This window comes from Nicotiana tabacum, chromosome 16 (assembly GCF_000715075.1).
Source record: "Nicotiana tabacum cultivar K326 chromosome 16, ASM71507v2, whole genome shotgun sequence".
NCBI lineage: Eukaryota > Viridiplantae > Streptophyta > Magnoliopsida > Solanales > Solanaceae > Nicotiana > Nicotiana tabacum.
In genome coordinates this window covers 25,732,718-25,756,016 of record NC_134095.1, presented here as the reverse complement: position 1 = coordinate 25,756,016, position 23,299 = coordinate 25,732,718, and the positions used below count along the sequence as shown (strand labels likewise).

At 35.5% G+C, this 23,299-nt stretch overlaps 1 protein-coding gene and 1 long non-coding RNA gene across 2 annotated transcripts; one reads left to right on the top strand and one right to left on the bottom strand.

The window, feature by feature from the left end:
- The first annotated feature begins 324 nt into the window (after nucleotides 1–324).
- On the top strand, nucleotides 325–10,416 carry LOC107803905 (uncharacterized). Its single transcript, XR_012699952.1, has 6 exons — nucleotides 325–515; nucleotides 5,463–5,736; nucleotides 6,374–6,498; nucleotides 8,239–8,522; nucleotides 8,610–8,711; nucleotides 9,841–10,416. It is a non-coding gene; the product is annotated as an uncharacterized LOC107803905 (long non-coding RNA).
- A 10,487-nt stretch (nucleotides 10,417–20,903) lies between these two features.
- Nucleotides 20,904–22,861, bottom strand: LOC107803904 (homeobox-leucine zipper protein HAT22-like). Its single transcript, XM_016627698.2, has 3 exons — nucleotides 22,236–22,861; nucleotides 22,057–22,136; nucleotides 20,904–21,409 (listed from the first exon to the last, which is right to left on the bottom strand). The coding sequence occupies exons 1-3, from the start codon at nucleotides 22,656–22,658 to the stop codon at nucleotides 21,109–21,111; spliced, it is 804 nt and encodes a 267-aa protein (XP_016483184.1). The 5' UTR covers nucleotides 22,659–22,861; the 3' UTR covers nucleotides 20,904–21,108.
- Between the last annotated feature and the right edge of the window lie 438 nt (nucleotides 22,862–23,299).

The window sequence follows — 23,299 nt, the reverse complement described above, 5'->3', positions numbered from 1 at the left end:
TAACAACCATCCAAACAAGTTGTAGATAATTAGCTGTAAAATATTTTTGGACTTAGTTTATATTTTGTAATTTAAACATGAGTGCAATTATTTTTTATTATTTTATACACATAGTTTGGTGCAATTAAATTTATATGATAATTTAATAACCAAAGATACATGTATATGTCATGTGACTAGTTACTAAGAACATAGTAGAAGAGTCTAAAATGAAATTACTAAAATACTCAAAAAGAAAAATGGAGAAAGCGATATAAATTGAAAAATTTCCAAAGAGACAAAGAAAATATGAAGAAATTAAATAAAAAGAAGAAAAAATAAAGAAGTATGCCGCCTAAACTCTCCCCCATCTCCTAAATTACATAGAACTCCCGCGTCTTTCAGTTTCTTCTACCCACGACCACAATATGCTAAATCCTTGCAATTATTTTTCCCAACTGAAAGATTATCTCAAGCAGCCTCTCACAAGCTATCGTATGGATTCTTCTCAATTCCACAATCCATTCGGCTAAGTGGTAAGTATTTTTTTTATCAATCTAATTTTTTCAGTATATTGTAGATATGTTGATATGTTATATTTGTTTGGTTATATAAATATTGAATCCGTATATTTTGTAGTTGATAGCTTATATAGATTAAAGAAGACAGAATATAAGGATACCAGATACTTCTAGTGAGCTTCACTTAATTTTTGTTTTTGTTGTCCGACTTTTCTCTTGATTTCAAACAAAGGACTCGTTTCTTTTTTTGAAGAATATAGGAACATCCGATCATTCTTTAAATTTTTTTTTAGTCCTTTGTTATTGGCGTGTAACTATCTCTTCCAATCTCTATGTGAACATTTATTTTGCCATTTTTTTGCTAAATATTTGAAAGCTTGTGCTCATTATAACGGGAATTTGAGGCCTAATTTGATTATTAGTACTCTTTTTTTATTGTTCAAAGATTTTTAGAAATCAGTAAATGCTACTGTAATTTTTTTACATTATCAGGAAAGAAAGTTTGTCAGAAAAATGACTTCAAATCGTGAGTGGATGTACAAAAGGTTAACGAGAGGTTTGTATAATCCAGCATTCTTAAGGGGTGTTGAGCAATTTATTGAGTTTGCAAAGAATCATCAGGAAGGGAGGGATGGTGAGAGACAAAGGTGCCCATGTAATCGAAAAAAGTGTCAGAATAGAAATTTTGAAGATGTTCTTACGGTCCACGAGCATTTGTTGCGTGATGGCTTTGTACTTGGATATCATATATGGTACTTGTATGGAGAAAATGAGGTTACGAGAAATATAGATCAACATCAAGAGACACAAAATTGTGATCAGACTATGAATACTGCATCAACAAATATGGGTGCAATTGATGAGCATGGATCATCTACTTCATACCATAGAATGGTCCTTGACGCTGCTGGCCCCTCATTCGATCCGAGTGATATGGATGAATTGCCGAACCCTAATGCGCAGAAACTTTATGATATGATTGATTCTGCAAATCAAGAAGTGTGGCCTGGCTGTGAAACACAGTCTCAATTGTCAGTTGTTGCACGTTTGTTGCATATCAAGTCTGAACACCATTTGTCTGATAGATGTTTTGATGACATTTATCAATATGTGAATGAGATGATTCCTCCTGATAACTTGATGCCAAAAAATTTCTATGAAACTAAGAAGTTAATGCAGGGAATGAACATGCCAGTAGAAAAAATTCACAGTTGTATTAATGCCTGTATGATTTTTGGGGAGAAGACAGTGAACTTAGCCATTGCAAGTTTTGTCGTCATCCCAGGTACAAGCCTACTAGGCAAATATCTAATTCAAAGAGAAATCTTGTACCATTCAAACAGATGTTATACTTTCCCATTACTCCACGATTGCAACGCCTATATGCTTCCGACATGACTGCTGCACACATACAATGGCATGCCGAGCATGAAGTTGAAGAAGGTGTGATGTGTCACTGTTCAGATGCACCCACATGGAAATACTTTGATAAGATGCATCCATCTTTTGCAGCTGAAAGTCGTAATGTCAGATTGGGGCTATGCACAGATGGTTTTCAACCATTTGGACAAACAGGTCAACAATATTCATCTTGGCCAATAGTTGTGACACCATACAACTTGCCGCCTTGGATGTGTATGAAAGAGTCCTATTTGTTTTTGTCAGTTATAGTTCCTGGGCCGAAGAACCCTAAGCAAAAACTTGATGTTTTCTTGCAGCCTTTGATTGCTGAACTAAAAAATCTATGGAGTACACGTGTGGACACATATGATATCTCTAAGAAGCAAACCTTTAACATGCGAGCTGCTTTGATGTGGACAATCAGTGATTTTCCTGCATATTCGATGTTGCCTGGGTGGGGTACTGCGGGTAGGCTAGCTGTCCATATTGCATGGAGAATTCAGATGCTTTTACTCTGACAAAAGATGGCAAACAGTCCTGGTTTGACAATCATCGTAAGTTCCTACTACTGGATCATCCATACAAAATTAATAGAAATTCATTTAGAAAGAACAAAGCAGTCACAACGCATCCTCCCCCAATACGGTCTGGTGATGATATCTTGAAGGAGATAAATGAATTGGGGTTGAAAAAGGTAACAGAGCTTGGGGCTGATATTGTTAATGGCAAAATTAGTAAGTTTTCTGGTTGGAAGAAAAGAAGCATATTTTAGGATTTACCATATTGCAGTACAAATCTCATTCGGCACAATCTAGACGTTATACACATCGAGAAAAACTTTTTCGAGAATGTGTTCAACACAGTGCTAGATATAGATGGTAAAACAAAAGATAATCCTAAATCTAGAGAAGACTTGAAAGAGTTTTGTCGATGTCCTGAATTACATGTTGTTGGTGGTGAATATCCGAAAGCTTGTTACACACTAGACAAGAAGTCAAAAAAAGTGTTGTGTGAATGGGTGGAAAATCTAAAATTTCCAGATGGATATGTCTCAAATATGAGAATGTGTGTGGACATGAAAAAACATAAATTATTTGGTATGAAAAGCCACGATTGCCATTTATTCATGCAAAGATTGGTCCCTATTGCATGTTGTGAGCTATTACCACAAAAGGTTTGGGAACCACTTGCTGAGATGAGCCTTTTCTTTAGGGATCTCACTTCTACAGCAATTTGGGAAGAGGATATGGTCAGACTTGAACAAGAAATACCTGAAATACTTTATAAATTGGAGCGTATATTCCCTTCCAGCTTCTTTGATTAAATGGAACATCTCCCCGTACATCTTGCTTACGAAGCAAGGATAGCAGGTCCGGTGCAATATCGATGGATGTACCCATTTGAGAGGTAAAATTTCATTGATATTAAGTCAAGCACTTCATTTTCATCATCATGAAAGACTCACAATTTGAGCTTATGTGTTATTTCCAGAAACCTTCGAAAATTAAAAAACAATATTCGAAATAAGGCATAGGTTGAAGGATCCATATGCAATACATATTTAGTTGAGGAAGCTTCATCTTTTTCTTCACACTACTTCGAACCTCATGCTTACACAAGGCATAGGAAAGTTTCACGGAATGATGATGGTAGTATAAGTGAACGGGATGAACGCGATGGTAATCTTTCGATATTTACCTATCCAGGTAAAACATTTGGGAGATGTAAACCAAGATATATGACTGAAGAAGAACTTGATGCAGCTCATATTTATATTTTATTAAATTGTGCAGTACACCCGTATATTGAGTAAGACTTCAAGCTTTTGTTTTCATTTATAGATTAGCAAAATCATCAAAACACTTAATATATAATTTTCTTGAATGTGATTCAAAGGATTTTTATTGACTCCCTTCATCAAAATTTCCCACAAATTACGGAGAAGGAAGTGGATAGGAAACTTGATGAAGATTTTGCATCATGGTTTAAAAGTTATGTGAGTGACAAGAGGGGTTGCTCTGATGGTAAGCAACCTCCGCTTCCAACCAAGAGGTTGTGAGTTCGAGTCTCCCCAAGAGCAAGGTGGGAAGTTCTTGGAGGGAAGGATGCCGGGGGTCTATTTGGAAACAGCCTCTCTACCCCAGGGTAGGGGTAAGGTCTGCGTACACACTACCCTCCCCAGACCCCACTAAGTGGGATTATACTGGGTTGTTGTTGTTGTTGTTGTTGGTTTAAAAGTTATGTGAGTACTTGTACAATATCCTTCCACTTATTCTTACCTCACTTATGAGCAACTCTAATTATTTTTCTTTTACAAGCACGAGTCCACATAGATAATCAGTTCATCAAGGCCCTTGCAGAAGGTCCGTGTCGAACAGCACAACCATGGACTGGTTATATTGTCAATGGCTTTAAATTTCACACCAAAAGCCGCAGTTCTTCTAGAGCATCCAGCAACAGTGGTGTATGCATAAAAGGAACTAATTATAGTGTAGATGATAGTGATTACTATGGTGTGCTAACTGATATCCTTGAATTGGAGTATAAGGGTAGTGAGTATATAAAGAGAACTGTTTTATTCAAGTGTGAGTGGTTTGATCCCATACCAAAGGCAGGAATGAAGATTCACCCACAATATAAACTTGTGGATATCAACCATGAAAAGAAATTAAAAAAGTATGAACCATTTGTTTTGGCAATGCAAGCGGCTCAAGTGTATTATGCAACTTATCCTAGCTTACGACGTGATAAGAGTGACTGGTGAGTTGTGTGTAAAATAAAAGCACGGGATATTACGGACATGCCTTCATCATCTTCACAGTCACCTCCGAAAGATGATGTTAAGCCATTCCAATCTGAGGAAGATGGTTTAACATTTGGTGTGGTACCTGACAATGAAATTGTTCTCCTGAATGATCCAAATGGTGAATTCATAAACATAAGAGACAAGGTCCACGAGAATCATGATTTAGATAATGAGGTAGAACTTCATGTTGAATTTGGATCAGATGAAGATGAGGATGAGGATGAGGAGAATGAGGATGAATAGCCATATGATGAAAACGGCAGTGAATAGAGTCAAAATGCTTCAATCTCTTCAACTATAGAGTCCGAATGAATGAAACATAGTATATAATTTGTTTTTATTACTATTTGATTTTACATTTCTTGGGGAAAATTTCTTAGGTTTCATATTTTATGGGTTCTTGGATGTTTTTAACTTAAGTATTTGTATTTAATAGTTCTTTCGCTTGCTTGTTTGACCCGTTACCCTCACTCTCATTTTGTGAGGATAAGTAGTTGTATTCTTTAGGTGCAGTAAGAAACACTTATAAAGTAAGTTTGTTCCTTTTAAGATGTTTGTCTTTTTAATCTGCTATGTCTAGATTAATACTTGTATGTCTTATTTTTTTCATAACATCCTGTTCTTGGACTAATGTATAAGTTAGTTACTTTTGGAATAATATATCAATTAACTACTTATTACTGTATTTAATTAGAAGCGACCATAATTCATTAATTATGTTATTTGTTCATCTACATATGACTTTGGAATTGCAGATATGGCACCTAGGGGAGGTGGAGCACGTAGATATGCTGAAAATAGAAATGCAAATTCATTGAGATCTCCTGAGATGTTGAGTCCCACATCTAATCAATCACCATTATCACCTGAACCTCCGGTACTAGAAATGCCACATTCAGATGCAACTATAAACTGATCCTTACCATCTTCATCTTCTGATCTTGGTGCACCTGGAGATGAAATCCGGTCAGCAAGTTCCTCAAACACAATTGGTGGTACCCGTATCCCAATTACAATCGTCCCTGGAGGGTAAGAGCACGAGTGTCATCCATTTATATTTTTTTTATTCATTTCTATTTTGTGCTTATAACGTGTGTATCATTGCATCTTTGTGAATTCATACCTGATTGTTTAGCATCTAGAAAGATAGATACATATTTAGACTATTGGGTCAGACACATTGAGGCATAATTTGTTATAGTATTCCAGCTAGAGAATTTTTTTTATATGGTACGTAGGACAAGAACTTCAAATGAATATGTCATCTGATTTTCTACTGTAATAGCAGGGTGTTCTTACCAAAGAAACTAGAGAAAGCAGGAAAGTTCTTATCCTTTTCAATATGACTAGACAATGACTTTAGATGAATATGCTCATGGAATCGTCTTATGGAGAAAAGCTTAATTCCTTTATATTTTCAAATAACTCTAGTTAGGAGGCAACAACTCATTTACTACAGTAATTGTGTAAAATAAATATATTACTTATACTTCACACAAAAAATATAAATTGACTCTTGTAAGAAGATGGACAGAAGAATGTCCCTCTTGATGATTATTAAGCACCGACTAAGTAATTTCCGTTATTTCTCAAATGCTTCTTGAAAGAATATGAAAACTTTAAATGGAATAAAGTCAGAAAATAATTCGTTTTTTATTCACTCAAGTGGAGCCGGGCAATCAAGTCGCTCGATCTGTCACAAAAATCTTCAAGGAGAAACTGGATCATAAAGGACATAATTGGAAGTCTGTTATACCAGAGACAAGAGACTTCTATTGGGAAGAGTTTAAGGTAAAGTTATAGTACTAATTATCATTTTAATAATAGACTTTGTACATTTTAAATTTTTGTTGTATCAATATCTTGTATTTCATCTGTTCTGTGCGGATTCCAGAAAATACCGGTTCGATGATTCTGGCATCTCTGATTTGATTGATACTAGTGTTGGTAGCCAAACAAAATCTGGTTAGTAGTCTTAAATGTCGAGATGTATAGGAGACATGGGATGGTTATGATTAGCTAGGGAGAATGCAGTTCTTTACTTTTTTAGTTTCTGTACAGATAATTTCAGTAGTCCAACCTAAAATGTGGGAGAAATTATGATATCATGAATGAGATCCTAAATACTTCATCTACTGCTATTGATTCTATCAGAAGTAAAGTGGTATCCTATCTCTTACATCTTTGTGAAACCTTGTAATCATGGTTAAGTCCTTCTAGTTTCGTCATATTGGTGCTTTTTTCTTCATAATATCCTTCTGCTGATTACAAATGTAATACATTTATCAGAATTTTACAATACTTGAATTCCTCTCGTTGCAATATCTTTTTTTTGTGGCATAATTAGTGAAAATCATAATCCTTATATATATAACAGCTTTTCTAACGTCCAAGACTTCTTATTTTTAGTGCTTTTATGCTGCTATAATTACCTACAAATCAGTCGTGCAAGATAAAAAGATGCAAAATAGAAAACTTTATACCTTAATATTGTACTAGTTAGTTTCCTGTTCTGCCAAATGTATAAATGCATGAAGTAACTACTGTATGAATTATTTTAAGATATCATATTTCCTTCAACTTCCGGAATATACATATGACTGTATAAGTTCTGGTCCAAGCATTTTCATTTATCAAATGTAAAATGTACTTAAAAGTTAGGTTGAGACACAAAGGAAGTAATCCATGAAGAGAAAACAGTATCAAGAGGGGAAAAAAGGAATTAACTCAAAGATTTACTTTGAAATGCATATAGCTTCCTTGCAGATTTCCTGAGAGTTTGAATCTTCTTCTCATGAGAAATCTTAATTGAACTGTTGTCAAAATTAACATATATGTCTAGGTCACTCTTTGAATGGAATAGATCCATTACAAAAGATCCAACTCCTCTATAATAGGAACATTACCAGAACGTCCTAAAAAAAGAGAGAGATTGTCACATTATGCTGCAAAGTTTAGAAAATACAATCCAATAAATAGCCTACCCATTCAAATTTGTTTAGTTGCTTAAGTCTATTAATAAATCTATTCCAAGATAGTATCAAGTACCTTGACAGAGCAATTATATGACTGATTTGTCCTACAGCGCCAGCGTCTGAGAAGAACTTGGGGGAAATTTATAATGACCACAACAGTAAGGATGGAATAAGCATAAACTTTTGCTCCTCTATGTTGATAATAATTGTGACGGGCGAAGGTTTTTGCTATCTTGAGGGATCACAGTTCTTTCTTAGTTTTTGGTTGATGATCTCTGTTGTTAACTTGATTTCTAGATCAGTAAAAAAATTTCTTCAGCTAGGCTAGAAGTTCCTTCTAATTCCTTTTAGATATTTGGAGCTATTCCTATTTGGAGTTCCCTTTATCTTTCTTGAGCTGCGGGTCTACGGAAATAGTCACTCTACCTTCTTAAAGGTAGGGGTAAGGTCTGTGTACACTACCATCCCCAGACCCCACTTGTGGGATTACACTGGGTATGTTGTTGTTGTTGTTATCAACATCTTATGTTATTTTTCATTTCATATTCTCAAACAGAAACGATTTCAATGGGATACTGCAATTGAAAGTGCCATAAAGGATAAGTTTATGAGCAAATGTGCAGAACGATACAAGGGTCTGTCTGAAGCAAGACTTGATGAGACGAAGCACAAACATATTCCAGTATCTATTTGGGAGAGCTGGAAGCCTCACTGGGAGACTGAGGCTTTTAAAGCCAAGTCCGCGTAGTGCTCAAGGAATCGACTAAGTGAGAAAGGTGGTGAAGGATCTGGTCCCTCACTCCATACAGGAGGCTTTAACGAGAACATGCAAAAATACTGGTATATTCATTTTACTTTAGCCAAGTTATAATATCTCCAAAGCTAATCATTATGTATTAATATAGTGAATGTGATTTTTAATTTTAGGCTAAAGAACTAGGAAGACAACCACATCCACATGAGCTTCCGAGAACGACACACGTCAAGGCGAACAAGGAGTTTGTGGACCAGAAATCTAGGAGCACATATGTAAGTTACCTTGACTGTCATTTCTTGACAAGTAAAAGTAAAGCATCTATCTTGGCTGCTAGTTTTAGAAACACAAACTAAATATAATAATAAAGGTTTCATGGTAAGTCATATACAAAGAAACTAACTTCTGGTACTTTTAATAAAGAAAAAAATATTTCACACTGCATTTTTCTCTTTTCAGTAGTATCTTTAGCTAATAAAGTAGCCTTCAATTCTGCAGTGACCTCTAAAAACATGAAGATGTGCTAATGAGTTTATATTTTAGAAACCTTTTCTCATGTCTTTGACATCATCTTTTCCATGAATTATTTTTCTTGTCGCCGGATGATTCATTGAGCTCTTTTAAATTTTTCTCTTGTAGAATTTTTGCATTTAAATGTGCTCATTTATCCTTTGGATTTATAGAGTATAGATATTCCTCTAAGAAAGTGTTTTTGAATACAACAATTAGATCTACAGTACATCTGCTTTATAAGGTATGTTGCCATTATATTGTTTATAATCTTTTCCCTTTTCCTTTTAAAGTAGTATACTATCTGTGTGATTGAAACTCCTCTGAGATTCATAACTGCAGTCTTTATTAAGAATATTAGGTTCTGCAGTTGTGTCCAATACTGAGTTTTGATTTCTTAAAGGCATATGATCTTCTCTGCATTTCCTTTGTGACTTATTGTTCCCAGTAGCAGTAATTTTCACTGTAGTAACCTTATAACCTATCTTGCCCGATTCTTCATACAATTGTATCATAAAATAAGAGTGTAACACAACCTTTGTATGCTCCTTAACTAATTATTTTATCTATAGAATAACAAAACCTATTGGATTTTTGAACAGGAGTTAGACTTCCATCTTACTTTACCTTTGATATTTTATAAATCTGCACATTTAAGCTATAGAATATGTCATTGTTGAAAATTGTTACTTCTTTATCTGATAGATTAACAAGTTGATGACAAACAAGTAATGCAATTTGTAGGGAGAAACACTGTTTTGTACATCAAAACAATTATTTTTAAGGTGTTGTTATTGACATTTAAGTTTTCAATTTTGTTGCCTTTCTGACTATGTCTTGATGTTTTCTCTTTCAAAAGTTATTATACAGTTTATATCATTTTTTTGCTTTCAGGATGCCATAATGTCTAAAATTGCGTCTGCGTCTCAACCTGAAATAGGTCCAGTGAGCCTCCTGAAGTTGATTTCTTACAAATTTATTTGGACGAAGTCTGGTGTTAAGAAGGCACGCATTTATGGTCTTGGTTCTCAAGCTCCTTTCTTTGGGCATGTTGGTGTATCCTCCAGTTCGAAATCTCCGCTTCAAGATCTAGACTTTAATGCTCGGGTGAATGAATGTGTCGGACATCGTTTGCAAGAAATTAAAGAAGAGATGAAGCATGAGATGAGATCAGAGATCAGAGAAGAGATTAGACAAGAAATGAGAGAAGAAATGCGTGAAGAAATGAGACACGAAATGCAACAAGAGGTGCGCGAGCAAGTTGATCAACTACTCCAAAACCGTATGTCGGTCCTCATAGGTGGCTTACCTACACCGCCTTCTCTTAGACATGACTCGTCGTCAAATAATGACACGAGTAATATTTAGATTTATTTTAGCTTCTTTTATGTTAGACACGTTTCGGATTCTGCTTTCAATTTCATGACAGATATTATAATTATTTATAAAGTGCTATTATGTTTTTTGTTCTGTTTAAGTGTTTTTTAGATCTTTTAAAGCTTTAAATTAGTAGTAATACAGTTATTAAAAATAAATTTTTTAACATACCCATTTAATTTGTAACATTTGGTAACACATTTATTTACAATTTGTTAGTAAATTTTATTTAAAAATAAATAACCATATTTCATAACGAATATGAAATTTGTTGGTAAATTACTAACAATTTACTAAACAGAAATTTTCCATAAATAAAATTACCAACCGATTACCAATGTATTTTTTAAATTATACTATCGGATTTACCAACCAAGTTGTTATCCGTTATTGTAGTTGCTAACGAAATTTTTCTTGTTACTATATTTACCAACGGATTACAAACACAATTTAAATAATGAAAAACCAAATTTACTAATCCATTTTCTATCTGTTAGTAAATTACTAACGGACTTCCAACCGAATTTTGGTTAGTAAATTTACCAACGGAAATCTTGGACTTAAGATTCAAAAATTACCAACGAATTCATTTGATGTTTACTAACTGATTTTTAGTTGGTAATTTTACCAACAAATTCAAACTGGTTGGTAAAATTTACCATCGAGCCTTTTAACGGATCAATATCTGTTGGTAATCTGTTAGTAGCTCAAATTGCCAACCAATTTGATCAATTTACCAACAAATCTTTTTTGTTGGTAATTGGGTTTTTTTTGTAGTGCATCAAGTGTCAACAATACGTCATTATTGGCATCTTCGCTTATGACTAGAATTGTGTCAAATGCGAAATTTGCGGTAGAAATTTTTAACGGGTCAGGACATTTGAGGATGTGGCAAGGCGGAGTTCTAGATGTCCTTTTTCAACAAGGGCTAGATCTTGCCATTGAAGAAAAAAGACCAGATGTTATTGAAGAAGAGATTGGAGAATTATCAACTGTGTTGCTTGTGGTACCATTCGATCCTACCTTGCTAGAGAGCAGAAATATCCATACACAAAGAAAACTTTTGCAAGTAAATTATGGAAAGCACTGGAGGATAAATTTTTGAAGAAAAACAGTCAAAATAAATTGTACATGAAGAAGAGACTGTTTCGCTTCACCTATGTTCCTGGTACCACGATGAATGAACATATCACCAGTTTCAATAAGTTGGTCACAGATTTGCAAAATATGGATGCAACTTTTGATGATGGTGACTTGGCCTTGATGTTGTTGGGGTCACTTTCTGATGAGTACGAGCACCTTGAAACTACTCTACTCCATGGGAATAACGAAATTTCTCTCAGAGAAGTTTGTTCGGCTATGTACAGCTATGAACAAAGAAAGGGAGAAAAATAGAAGGGTGAAGAAGGAGAAGCACTAGTTGTGAGGGTTCGTCCTCAAAATCAAACGAGGGCAAAGAATGGAAGATCCAAGTCAAGATCTAGACCTAGCAAAGATGAATGTACCTTTTGTCGAAAAAAAGGGCACTGGAAGAAAGACTATCCGAAGTTGAAGAATAAGGCCAAATATAATAATGGAAAGGATATTATGGATTCAAATGTAGCTGATTGTGATGATTCAGACTTCTCATTAGTTACAGCAGAGTCATCAACATCATCAGACATATGGTTGATGGACTCGGCTTGTAGCTATCATATGTGTCCCAACAGGGACTGGTTCGTGGAATTTCAAGAAGGAGAATATGGAGTCGTCCACACAGCGGACAACAACCCTCTTACCTCATATGGAACTGGTTCAATACGATTAAAGAATCATGATGGAATGATCAGAACATTAACAGATGTTCGATATGTACCGGATTTGAAGAAGAATCTCATCTTTGTGGGAGCCCTAGAATCAAAAGAGTTCAAAATCATTGCAGAAAATGGAGTAATGAGAGTATGCTCCGGTGCATTAGTGGTAATGAAGGCTAATCGAAAAAATAATAATATGTACCGCTATCGCGGTAGTACAGTTATTGGGACAATGATAGTGACATCCAGTGACGAAAAAGGGGCAGAATCAACAAGCTATGGCACATGCGCTTGGGACATGCTAGAGGACAATCCTTAAAAACTCAATGAGATCAAGGATTGTTAAAGGGAGTAAAGGTTTACAACTTGGAGTTTTGCGAGCATTGTGTCAAAGGGAAACAGACAAGGGTTAAATTTGGTACAACGATCCATAATACTAAAGGCATTTTGGATTATGTACACTCTGATGTTTGGGGTCCTTCCAAAACACCTTCATTGGGTGGGAAACACTATTTTGTAACCTTGTTGATGATTTTTCCCCAAGAGTGTGGGTGTATACAATGAAGAGCAAAGATGAAGTGTTGAATTTTTCTCAAATGGAAGATGATGGTGGAGAATAAAACAGGCAGGAGGATCAAGTGTATTCACACAGACAATGGAGGTGAATACAAAAATGACCATTTCAATAAGGTCTGTGAAAATGATGGCATCGTCCGACACTTCACTGTCAGACATACACCACAACAGAATGGAGTGGAAGAACGTATGAACCGGACCTTGCTGGAGAAGGTACGGTGTATGTTGTCCAATGCTAGCTTGGGCAAAGAATTTTGGGCTGAGGCAATTATATATGCATGCTACCTCATTAATCGTCTACCATCTGCTGCTATTGACGGCAAGACACCATTTGAAAATGGTATGGAAAGCCTGCTGTAGATTATGACTCTTTGCACGTGTTTGGCTCAACTGCATATTATCATGTGATAGAGTTAAAATTGGATCCAAGGGCAAAGAACGCTATTTTTATGGGGATTACTTTTGGAGTCAAAGGATACTGCTTATGGTGTCCTATGACAAAGAAAGTAATATTCAGCAGGGATGTTACCTTTGATGAATCTGCTATGGTAAATAAGGTAACAGAAGATATCAAACAAAATGAGAGTGCTTCTAAGTAGGTGGAGTTTGAGGGAAAATTTATTTTTCCTACACAAGAAGCAGAGGTGGAAACAAATGAAGATTATCCTCTGGAAGAAGAGCCAGTAGAGAGGGAGATTCCAACTTAGGAACCTCAACAACAACTTGAATCAATAGCAACCAACATGCCAAAAAGGACAATAACAAAACATGTTCGTCTTATAGAGACGGTTGCTTGTGACGCCTCAATTGTAGCTGATGATGTTCCTACCACTTATAAAGACGCAGTCCAAAGTTCAGAAGAAGATAAGTGGAGGATTTCCATGAATGATGAAATACAGTCCCTTCATCAGAACATACATGGAGATTGGCCAATCTCCCGAAGGGAAAGAAAGCAATTGGGTGCAAATGGTTATTTGCAAAGAAAGAAGGATTTCCTAACCAAGAAGATGTTCGCTACAAAGCAAGATTGGTGGCCAAAGAATATGCTCAAAAGGAGGGAATTGATTACAATAAAGTATTTTCTCCAGTTGTAAAATATTCCTCCATTAGAATTATGTTGGCTTTGGTAGCACAGTTGGATTTGGAACTACTTCAGATGGATGTAAAAACTGCGGTTTTACATGAAAACTTGGAGGAGAAAATCTACATGACTCAGCCAGAAGGATTCAAAGTTGCTGAAAAGAAAAATATGGTGTGCAAACTTGAAAAATCGTTGTACAAATTAAAACAATCTTCTAAAAAATGGTACAAACGATTTGACAAGTTTATGTTGCGGCAAGGGTACAAGAGAAGCAAGTACGATCATTGTGTGTATTTGCGCAAGCTTAAAGATGGTTCCTTTATATATCTTCTCCTATATGTTGATGATATGTTGATAGCTTCCAAGAATTCGGAAGAAATTGATAAGTTGAAGATTCAACTGAAGAAGGAGTTCAAGATGAAGGATCTGGGTGAGGCAAAGAATATTCTTGTCATGGAGATAATAAGAGATAGACGTTCAAAGAAACTCTGTTTATCTCAGAAAGAATATTTGAAAAGAGTACTACAATGTTTTGGCATAAATGAAAAGACTAAGCTAGTTAGTACTCCACTTGCTCCCCATTTTAAGCTAAGTACTACTATGTCGCCAAAAGATGAAGCTGAACGAGAGTATATGTCATAGGTACCATACGCAAATGTTGTTGGTAGCTTGATGTATGTAATGGTCTGTACGAGACCTGACATTTCACAAGTTGTTGGAGTTATTAGCAGATATATGCATAATCTAGGAAAGGAACATTGGCAAGCTGTGAAGTAGATTCTATGGTATATTCATAATAATGTAGATGTTGGGTTAGTTTTTGAGCAGGAATGCAATCAGTTTGTAGTTGGATATTGTGACTCAGATTTTGCGGGTGACCTGGACAAATGAAGATCAACTACTGGTTATGTGTTTACTTTTGCAAAGACACCAGTTAGTTGGAAGTCTACCTTACAGTCAACAGTTGCTTTGTCTACAACAGAGGCAGAGTACATGGCTATTACAGAGGTTGTGAAGGAGGCAATTTGGCTTCAGAGATTGCTAAAAGAGCTTGGTATTGGACACAAAAGTATCACAATTTTTTGTAATAGTCAAAGTGCTATTAAATTAGCGAAGAACCAAGTTTATCATGCAAAGACGAAGCACATTGATGTTCGGTATCATTTCGTACGAGAAATCATAGGAGAAGAAAATTCATACTACAGAGAATCTTGCTGATATGCTGACAAAAGTGGTGACTGTGGTCAAGTTTCAACATTGTTTGGATTTGATCAACATTGTTGAACACTGAAGATTGAAGATGAAGACACAACCAAAATTTGTTATTAAGAGAAAATTGAAGATGTGGAATTTTGCCAAGGTGGAGATTTGTTGATTGTCAAAAGATTGTCCCACATCGGTAGAGGACCTCATTTGGGGGGAATGTTCCCCTATAAAAGGAGGCCTAATGTTTAGCATTTAAACACACATCTCATTTGCCTTCTTATCTTCTTAAGACATCTGTATCTTCTCTCTTTAGTATTATTTCACTTGTATTTTTGGAGTGAAATAAAATATTGGTTGTGTCCGAGGAAGTAGGCAAAATTGGCCGAACCTCCTAAATTCTGGTGTTCCTTTTATTGGTTCTTTATTGTCTTATTTATTATTTGGTGGTTGTCATAAATTTTTGGTATAGTAGTTACGGCTCATTCACACTATATACATTTGGCTTCCGCAACATATATAATCTCAAATTCCACTTATCTTAATAAATAGACCATGTTTTATTCCTTTACCTCAGATCTATTTCATTCAAGTTTTTAGTTCACTAACTTGTTTAGATATTTATCATTATAGACCAACTTGCTCTTTACTCAATTATAGAAAAAGTAATAAACAAAATTTAAGTAGAAATGAAGTTGCAAGTCAATATTTAGCCAGAGAATATCACTTTAGATAAGAAAGTAGATGGACAAAATAGTACCAGGACCGAAAATCTAACGATTAAGTGCATGAGAAAAAAAGTGTGAAAATAATGACTCAGAAAAAAGATCAGTATAGTGAAGGAGCAGTATGAGGTCGAACCTAAAGCATTACATAGAAGATCCAAGCGTGAGTAGAAAGAACCACGGGGGATTTGATTTTTAAAGAGGATAGGATAAAACTAAATAGTGGCAACTCTTCGCCGGATCTATGTTAAAAACGTTTTCTTGAAAATATGCGTCTGATGCCTAGTGTCTCTTTGTAGGCTATTTTTCCTTTTCTAAATTACATAGGATGTTTGTTAATTTATTAGGTTAATAAGTGAGGTATTAAATTAAAAGTGTCTGAAGAGGAATCTCTTCGTATTAAGTGTCCGAAGGCAAGCGTCTCTTTGTATTTTTAGATCTTTTTTATATAAATCAATTAGGGCATTTATTTGGTTAACTAAAGGGGTAATTTAGTAATTTAACTTTGGAGTTCCCACTTTTAATATAGTATAAATAGATATAGATATATATTAGACTTAAATTTCTAACCAAGAAAATAATTGCAAAATTGATATTACTACTTAAAAAAGTAACCCCTTCTATGGCCATGATGAGGACCCCACCACCCACCCTCCATTGGGTGAGTTTACAATTATATTAGTCCAAAGTTCCAATTAGTCTCATAATTCCATGGGCTGATTGTCCGAACTAATTGTCGTATTGCTGTTTAAGATTGTCGTAGTTATTCATTTTTTGGGGCACATATTAAAAAATTGTGATCCTCTTGAGTTTAATAGTTTAGAAAGTGGGCAAGCTGACCTTTAATTTTCTCCAAAAGATAATTAAGACACGTGTGCTTAGTATTTAGGAGAAGAAGATAAACAATAAATGTACTATTCTTAGTATAACCAATCTCTAAACTTCAGATGCACAAAATAAGAAACGAGGTTCGTCCAAAAACAAGTACTGAATACTCGCTAAAAGAGTATGAATAGATTAAAGGTTGATTAGTGGTAAAGAAAATGTTAAATAAGTATTAATTAGGTTAAGCTTTTAGGTCGTGCAAAGGTCGACGTATATGGACAACCATGGGACGTGGAGGATGACGATAAGAGGGTGGTGATTAAGATTAAGATGTTGATGATTATTGATTAGTGACGAGTTTTGATATTGACCAGCTATCCACGGATGTCCCTAGAACAGCTTATAGTATTTTCACTAATATATTAACAATAATAATATTAATAATATATTAACAATAATTCTCAGCGTGAACACATTCAGCATGTGTAAGTTTGCTTACATTATTCTCGGTCCCAAGTCCGGATAAAGGAGGAGTGTTGCCATAGGCTGAAAACCTGTGTAGAATTTATCAAGTCCCAAGTCATAATGAATCTTCATAATATTGATATCCCAATTTATTCCGGACCGAGTCGTAATTGTGTACTTGTCTTGTTGTTTATTCTAAGCATGAACGTAGAGGCAAAGCTCAAATCGTAAAAGAGTGATCCTCAAAATTTAGGTTTAGTTGCAAATTCGTGACGTGTTGCAATGAAATTCTACGTTCCGAGGTCTTAAAAACTCTCCTTAGCATCACCTCGATTTGTGTGCGCAGTCCAGACGCGTAGCCGGAAAGCTTAAATGTGAAAATCTGTGAAAAATGATAAGTTTTGACTGTAAAATGAATAAATTTGACTTCGGTCAACGTTTTGGGTAAACGAACCCGAATCCGTGATTTGACGGTCCTGGAGGGTCCGTAGGAAAATCTGGGACTTGGGCGTATGCCCGGAATCAGATTCCGAGGTCCCAAGCCCGAGAAATGAATTTTTTAAAGAAAATTATTTTCTGAAATTGTTTAAAGAAATTTGAAATGAAATTTGCTTAGAACATGGCGGTATCGGACTCGTATTTTGGTTCCGGCGCCCGGTACAGGTCTTATATATGATTTAAGACATTTCTGTGGAATTTGGTGAAAAACGGATGTCATATGACGTGATTCGGACTTAAATCGCAAAATTGATGTTTAAAGAAATTTTGAGAAAATTTCATTGATCTCGAGATTTAATTTGATGTTCATAATGTTATTTTGATGATTTGATTACAGAATAAGTCCGTAGGATGTTTTTGAAGTTTTGTGTGCGCTTAGTTTGGACTTCCGAGGGCTTGAGTGAGTTTCGGGTAGGTTCCGGGGTGTCTTAGGCTTAAAAATTGAGTTGTTGCAGGCTCAGAGAGGTGGAGGACCTCTGAACAGGCCAGTGCGGTCCGCACGATATGGACTGCTGCCGCGGAGGCCGCACTAGTTTTGGTGCGGTCCGTAGTGAAGAACAATTCACTAGTCCAACTTCGGAAGCCTATATCTTTTGATCTACAAGGAATTTTGAGATGCTTAAAAAACGAAAGTTGTAGCCCTTCGTGTCTGATTTCCAGAAAAATAAAGAAATCACAATTTGGACATCTGTAAAGAAAGTTATGGCCAAAATACTAAGGTCTGTCACTGCAGAACACATGAAGCATGTGCGGCCGCAGTTGATTTTGTGCGGTCCGCACAGGGCATCTGAGGGCAGTATATTTAGACAGGATTTTCAGTTATTTTTTATTTTTTAAGACACCAAAAACATAAGAGGCGATTTTCAAACAACCTTTCTTCTCCAAATCAATTGTAAGTCATTTTTAACTAGTTTTCTTCAATCGTTAACATCTTTTAACATGATTTCAACTTCAAATCAATGACTTTCATGGGGGAAAATTGAGAGTTTTGGGTAGAACCTAGGTTTTTCAAAAATTGGGGATTTGGACCTCGATTTGAGGTCCGATTTCAAAACAAATTACATATTTGAGCTCGTGGGGGAATGGATAATCGTGTTTTGGATCGAACCTCGGGTTTTGACCACGTGGGCCCGGGGGCGATTTTGACTTTTTGGGTAAAACTTTGGAAAACTCATTTTCATGCATTCAAATTGATTCATTTAGCGTTTATTGATGTAATTAAGTAAATTGTGGCTAGATACGTGCGAATTGGCGGAGTAATCAAGGGGTAAAGCTATAATTGAAACTTGAGTTGTGTTCGAGGCATCGAGGTAACTGTTCGGTCTAACCTTAGCTTGAGAGATTAGGAGTTGAGTGCTATTTGTTAATTGCTTTTTGTTGAGTACGATGTATAGGCATGGTGACGGGTATCTATACGTTGGAGTCGAGCATGACCGTGAGTCTTAAACTGATAGTTGTTGTGTTCTTAAATGTTACTACGGATGCTTTAATTGATGATTCTCGATATTGAGCAAAGATTTAGTTTATTCTCGTGGATTCTATTTATGATTGAGTATTGGTATTAATTGAGTTGAGTAGAAGTTGAGTTAGGATTGGTTATAGCTGATTCTCCCTTGCCGGGATGATTGTTTCGATATTGTTGCTCCCTTGCCGGGAAGTTATTATATTACTTTTGTTCCTTCGCCGGGATTCCTTGTGATTTTGTGCTGGCTTGTAAATGGGAGCGGGTGGTACGACTACCACAAGATATGATGAAATGGGAGCGGGTGGTACGCCTACCACAAGATATGATGAAATGGGAGCGGGTGGTACGCCTACCACAAGATATGATGAAATGGGAGCGGGTGGTATGCTTACCACAAGATATGATGAAATGTGAGCGGGTGGTACACCTACCACAAGATAAGATGAAATGGGAGCGGGTGGTACACCTACCACGAGGTTTAATGAAATGGGAGCGGGTGATACGCCTACCACAAGATATGAGAAATGGGATCGGGTTGCACGCCTGCAACAAGATGTAAACTGAAAGTGAAATTTGCCTTTATTTTCCTTATCCTTGTTAGAAGTTAAATTTTGGTTTCCTTATAATTTTATTGAGATTCTGCCTTATCTGTTATTCCCCGAAGCATGTTTCCCCTCCCCAGTTTTAATTATTTGTTTCCGTCTATCTTTCCGCTGTATATATATATACATATCTGCACAGGTTTATCTGGAGTCTGGTCCTAGCTTCGTCATTACCTCGCCGGGGTTACGCCAGACACTTACCAGCACATGGGGTCGGTTGTGTTGATGCTACACTCTGCACTTATGTGCAGATACAGGAGCAGCGCTTGGTCAGCAGCGGTAGGGGAGCCAGCCTTCAGTCCACCGAGACACCGAGGTAGCCCTGCAGGCGTCCGCAGGCCCGACGTCTCTTTTCTTTTGTATCCGAGACAGATGTTCTGTTTTCTTTTGTATCCGAGACAGACTATATTTCCTTTTTCAGACACTTTTATGTAGCATTCCTAGACAGTCCATGAATGTTGTTACACCAGTTTCTGGGTAGAGATATATGTTGGATTTTTATTCGTATCGGTTTTGGTATAATATTTATCTAAGTCTTCCGCTTTAATTTCATCTTTCGTCATTATTTAAATGCCGATTACCTGCTAATTTAATTGGTTAAAAGGGCTAAAATGAAAAAGGTTGAATTTTTCGTATTCCGTGGCTTGCCTAGCTTCTATGAGTAGGCGTCATCACGACTTCCGAGGGTGGGAAATCTGGGTCATGACAAAATTCCTTAAAGGTTTATGTGTCAAGAGAAGTCCTAAGTCAAAGTAATGAGTTTGATGTCCTAATTGAGAACGTATTTTTATTTATCGATCCGCATTGGTAACAGATAGCTTATATTAGCTGTTTTAAACTTTAATTCCTTTGTTAATCAAAGTAGTATATATCAATAAGTCCATAAATTTTTATTATGGGTAGTTGTATTTTGATAGGATTACTAGCTTTAATTTACATTTCTTTCATTGTATCTGCTAGCAAACTGTTAAACAAATACTCAATATATCAACCATCCCTAATGTTGAAGATGTAATTAAGAATATAAAGCTATGCTCTTTCTAACAATTACTTGAACGTATGATCAGATATATCAAAACCGATTAATCAAACTTGAAACACCATTTAGTTACCATAGAATTTTAGTATATGCCTGTGTACAGTTATTAATGCTGATCTTATTACATATAGATATGAAAATATAGAAACTACCATCCAAAACACTATCACTACCTATACATATGAAAATATAGCCCCCTAAACTGAGCATTCTTGGTTTAGCTAGTAAATTTATATTACAAAAAGTCAAAATCAAAGCAGTAGCTCTAATAGAGTCTTAAGTAATTACTATATATATAGAGATGGAACTTTTATTTCCACATAACTACATTTAAAGAATATACATATGTACAAAGTCTCTAAAAAGATTAATTCAAAATACTTGGTATGTAGAGAACGTAACTACAGAAATATATGTTCCTCACTTTACATATATTGGATTTAACAATATACGTAGCTAATTAATAAATACATAAACCTATATTAGCTAGTCTTCATGTTAACTAAGATCCTTTTAGCTTAGCAAAGCTGCAGATGAATTTGCGAAGGAACCATAAAAGTTAGGCTTCTGATCTCCGATTGAGAAAGAGATTTTGGTGGCTGAGTTGTCGCCGCCGCTGCCGCCGCCGTAGGTTCTCTCGCACGACGGGCACATGCTAAGGGTGGCCGCCGATAATTGAACACGAAAGGGAGCTGCCATTTTCAGAGATTTCAGCTCTTGCAGTTCTGTATTTAGCCTTCTGTTCTCGACTTTTAAATCTTCATAACATTTTCTCAGTATTTCACAGTCTACTTCTGTTTGTTTCAGCTTAGTCCTGTTGTCAATCAAAGAAAAAGAAAACAAAATGACGTTTTTTCTATAAGATTGAAAGGAAGAAGATCATGACACGCGCAATTATTAATTACGTAATTTTTTTTATATTGGAGAAATGGGAGCTGAGTTTCAACAATTTTCTATTAGAAAACTTAGAATATATATCAAGAAAAGCTGAAAAAGCATTTGGACAAGCAGTGGCGAAGAGTCCAGTGGCGGAGTCATCTTATGCTAAGGGGTGTTAATTAACACCATTTCGCCTTATGCTGTATATATAGCTAGGTCAATTTTTTTTTTTATGTATATATACTATATATTGTTTTCCCTTTTTTCTTCCGTATTTACTTTTTAGAATTTTGACATCCCTAAATAAAATTCTGATTCCACCACTAGCGAAGACACCTTGGCACAAGAGTGTCATCTGACACCATTTTACTAGAAAAATTCACTAAATATATGCATGAATAACAATTTCTGTAAATATAATGTGTATGTACTACAATAAACAGACACATCTTGAAAAATAATAAAATGAAAAATCAATTTGAAACCGGAAATAAAGTTTTATAATCACAAAATCACAGATCCAAATTCACATACTAGCCAAATTATAATAAAGCTAGCGGGGTTGATTATGATTTTATCTACCTGGCCCTTCGATTCTGAAACCATACTTCCACTTGTCGAGGACGTAAACTTAATCGTGTTGCTAGATCTCGCTTTTGCTTCTGAAAATTTGAATTTAAAATAAAAAAGGATCAACTTCAGAATAATTCAAATATTTATGAACAAGAGAAGGAAAAAAAGAGAGGTTAAAGGTGACTTACAGAATTAAGAGTACTATGCTCTTTGAAGCTATCTTCTAAAATGGCAGATTGCTCCTTATTAAGTCTAAGTTTCTTCCTCGTACCAAATTCATGATCTTCATCTTGTTCCTGATCAACATCGTCTAACTTTGGAGAAATAATTACTTTATTTGTATCCAATTCTACTTCTTCTTCAAAACTAGCATCTCTTTCCCTTTTGACACTTGAGTTAGAAAATGAAGAAACGGTAGCACTTATTACCGACGAATTAACTGCTGAAGATGATAAGCAAAGAGTTAAAGAAGGGAGAGGATTAATATCTAATTCTTGATCTTCGTTTGATTTTCTCTTGTTGTTATGTTGATGAATAGTACTATCATTAGGAGTAGTAGATTCTCCTGATGATCCTAATAAGCTTAGACTCAGCCTTGTATTGCAGATCATTTTCTGGGATTTGAGTGAAATGAGTTACTAATATTTTACACGCTGGTATTGTTAATATATAAGCAAGGTTTCGAGGTTTATGGGTCTAGTTGTAATGAGAAAAAGAATCGGATTTCTTTTGGAAAGGAGTGTTTGGAAAAAGATGATTAATAAATAATAAATTTCTAATTAAAGAGCAAGAAATGAGCAAGGGACCAATTTAGAATGAGCATATTATCTTTTTTCTTTTTTCTTTTTGTTTAAGTAAAATATATATAAACCGTGTTGTCTCTTTATAATCTTTCTCTCTTCTTAGGTTGACCAAGATAAACACTATTCATACTTTAATTACACACACACACACACACACAGAGTAAATCATGTTTCATAAGCATACATCCACCCAGACATTGTACTACATTTTACAATAGCTGACATACGTAAATTCTACGTGGAATAATCTTGGAAGTGGATGAAGCAAAGGACACGAGAGAAAGGAATGGTGTGCCACTTTTTATATATTATATTCTTCTCTCTTCTTCTTTTTTCCCTCTAAAAAAAGAAACACTAATTTATTTTGGTTTTAGCCTATCTGGGGAGTACGTTTCGAAAGCAAAACATACTTATCTTTTTTATGGTTTACGCGTTGCAAACTTTATTAC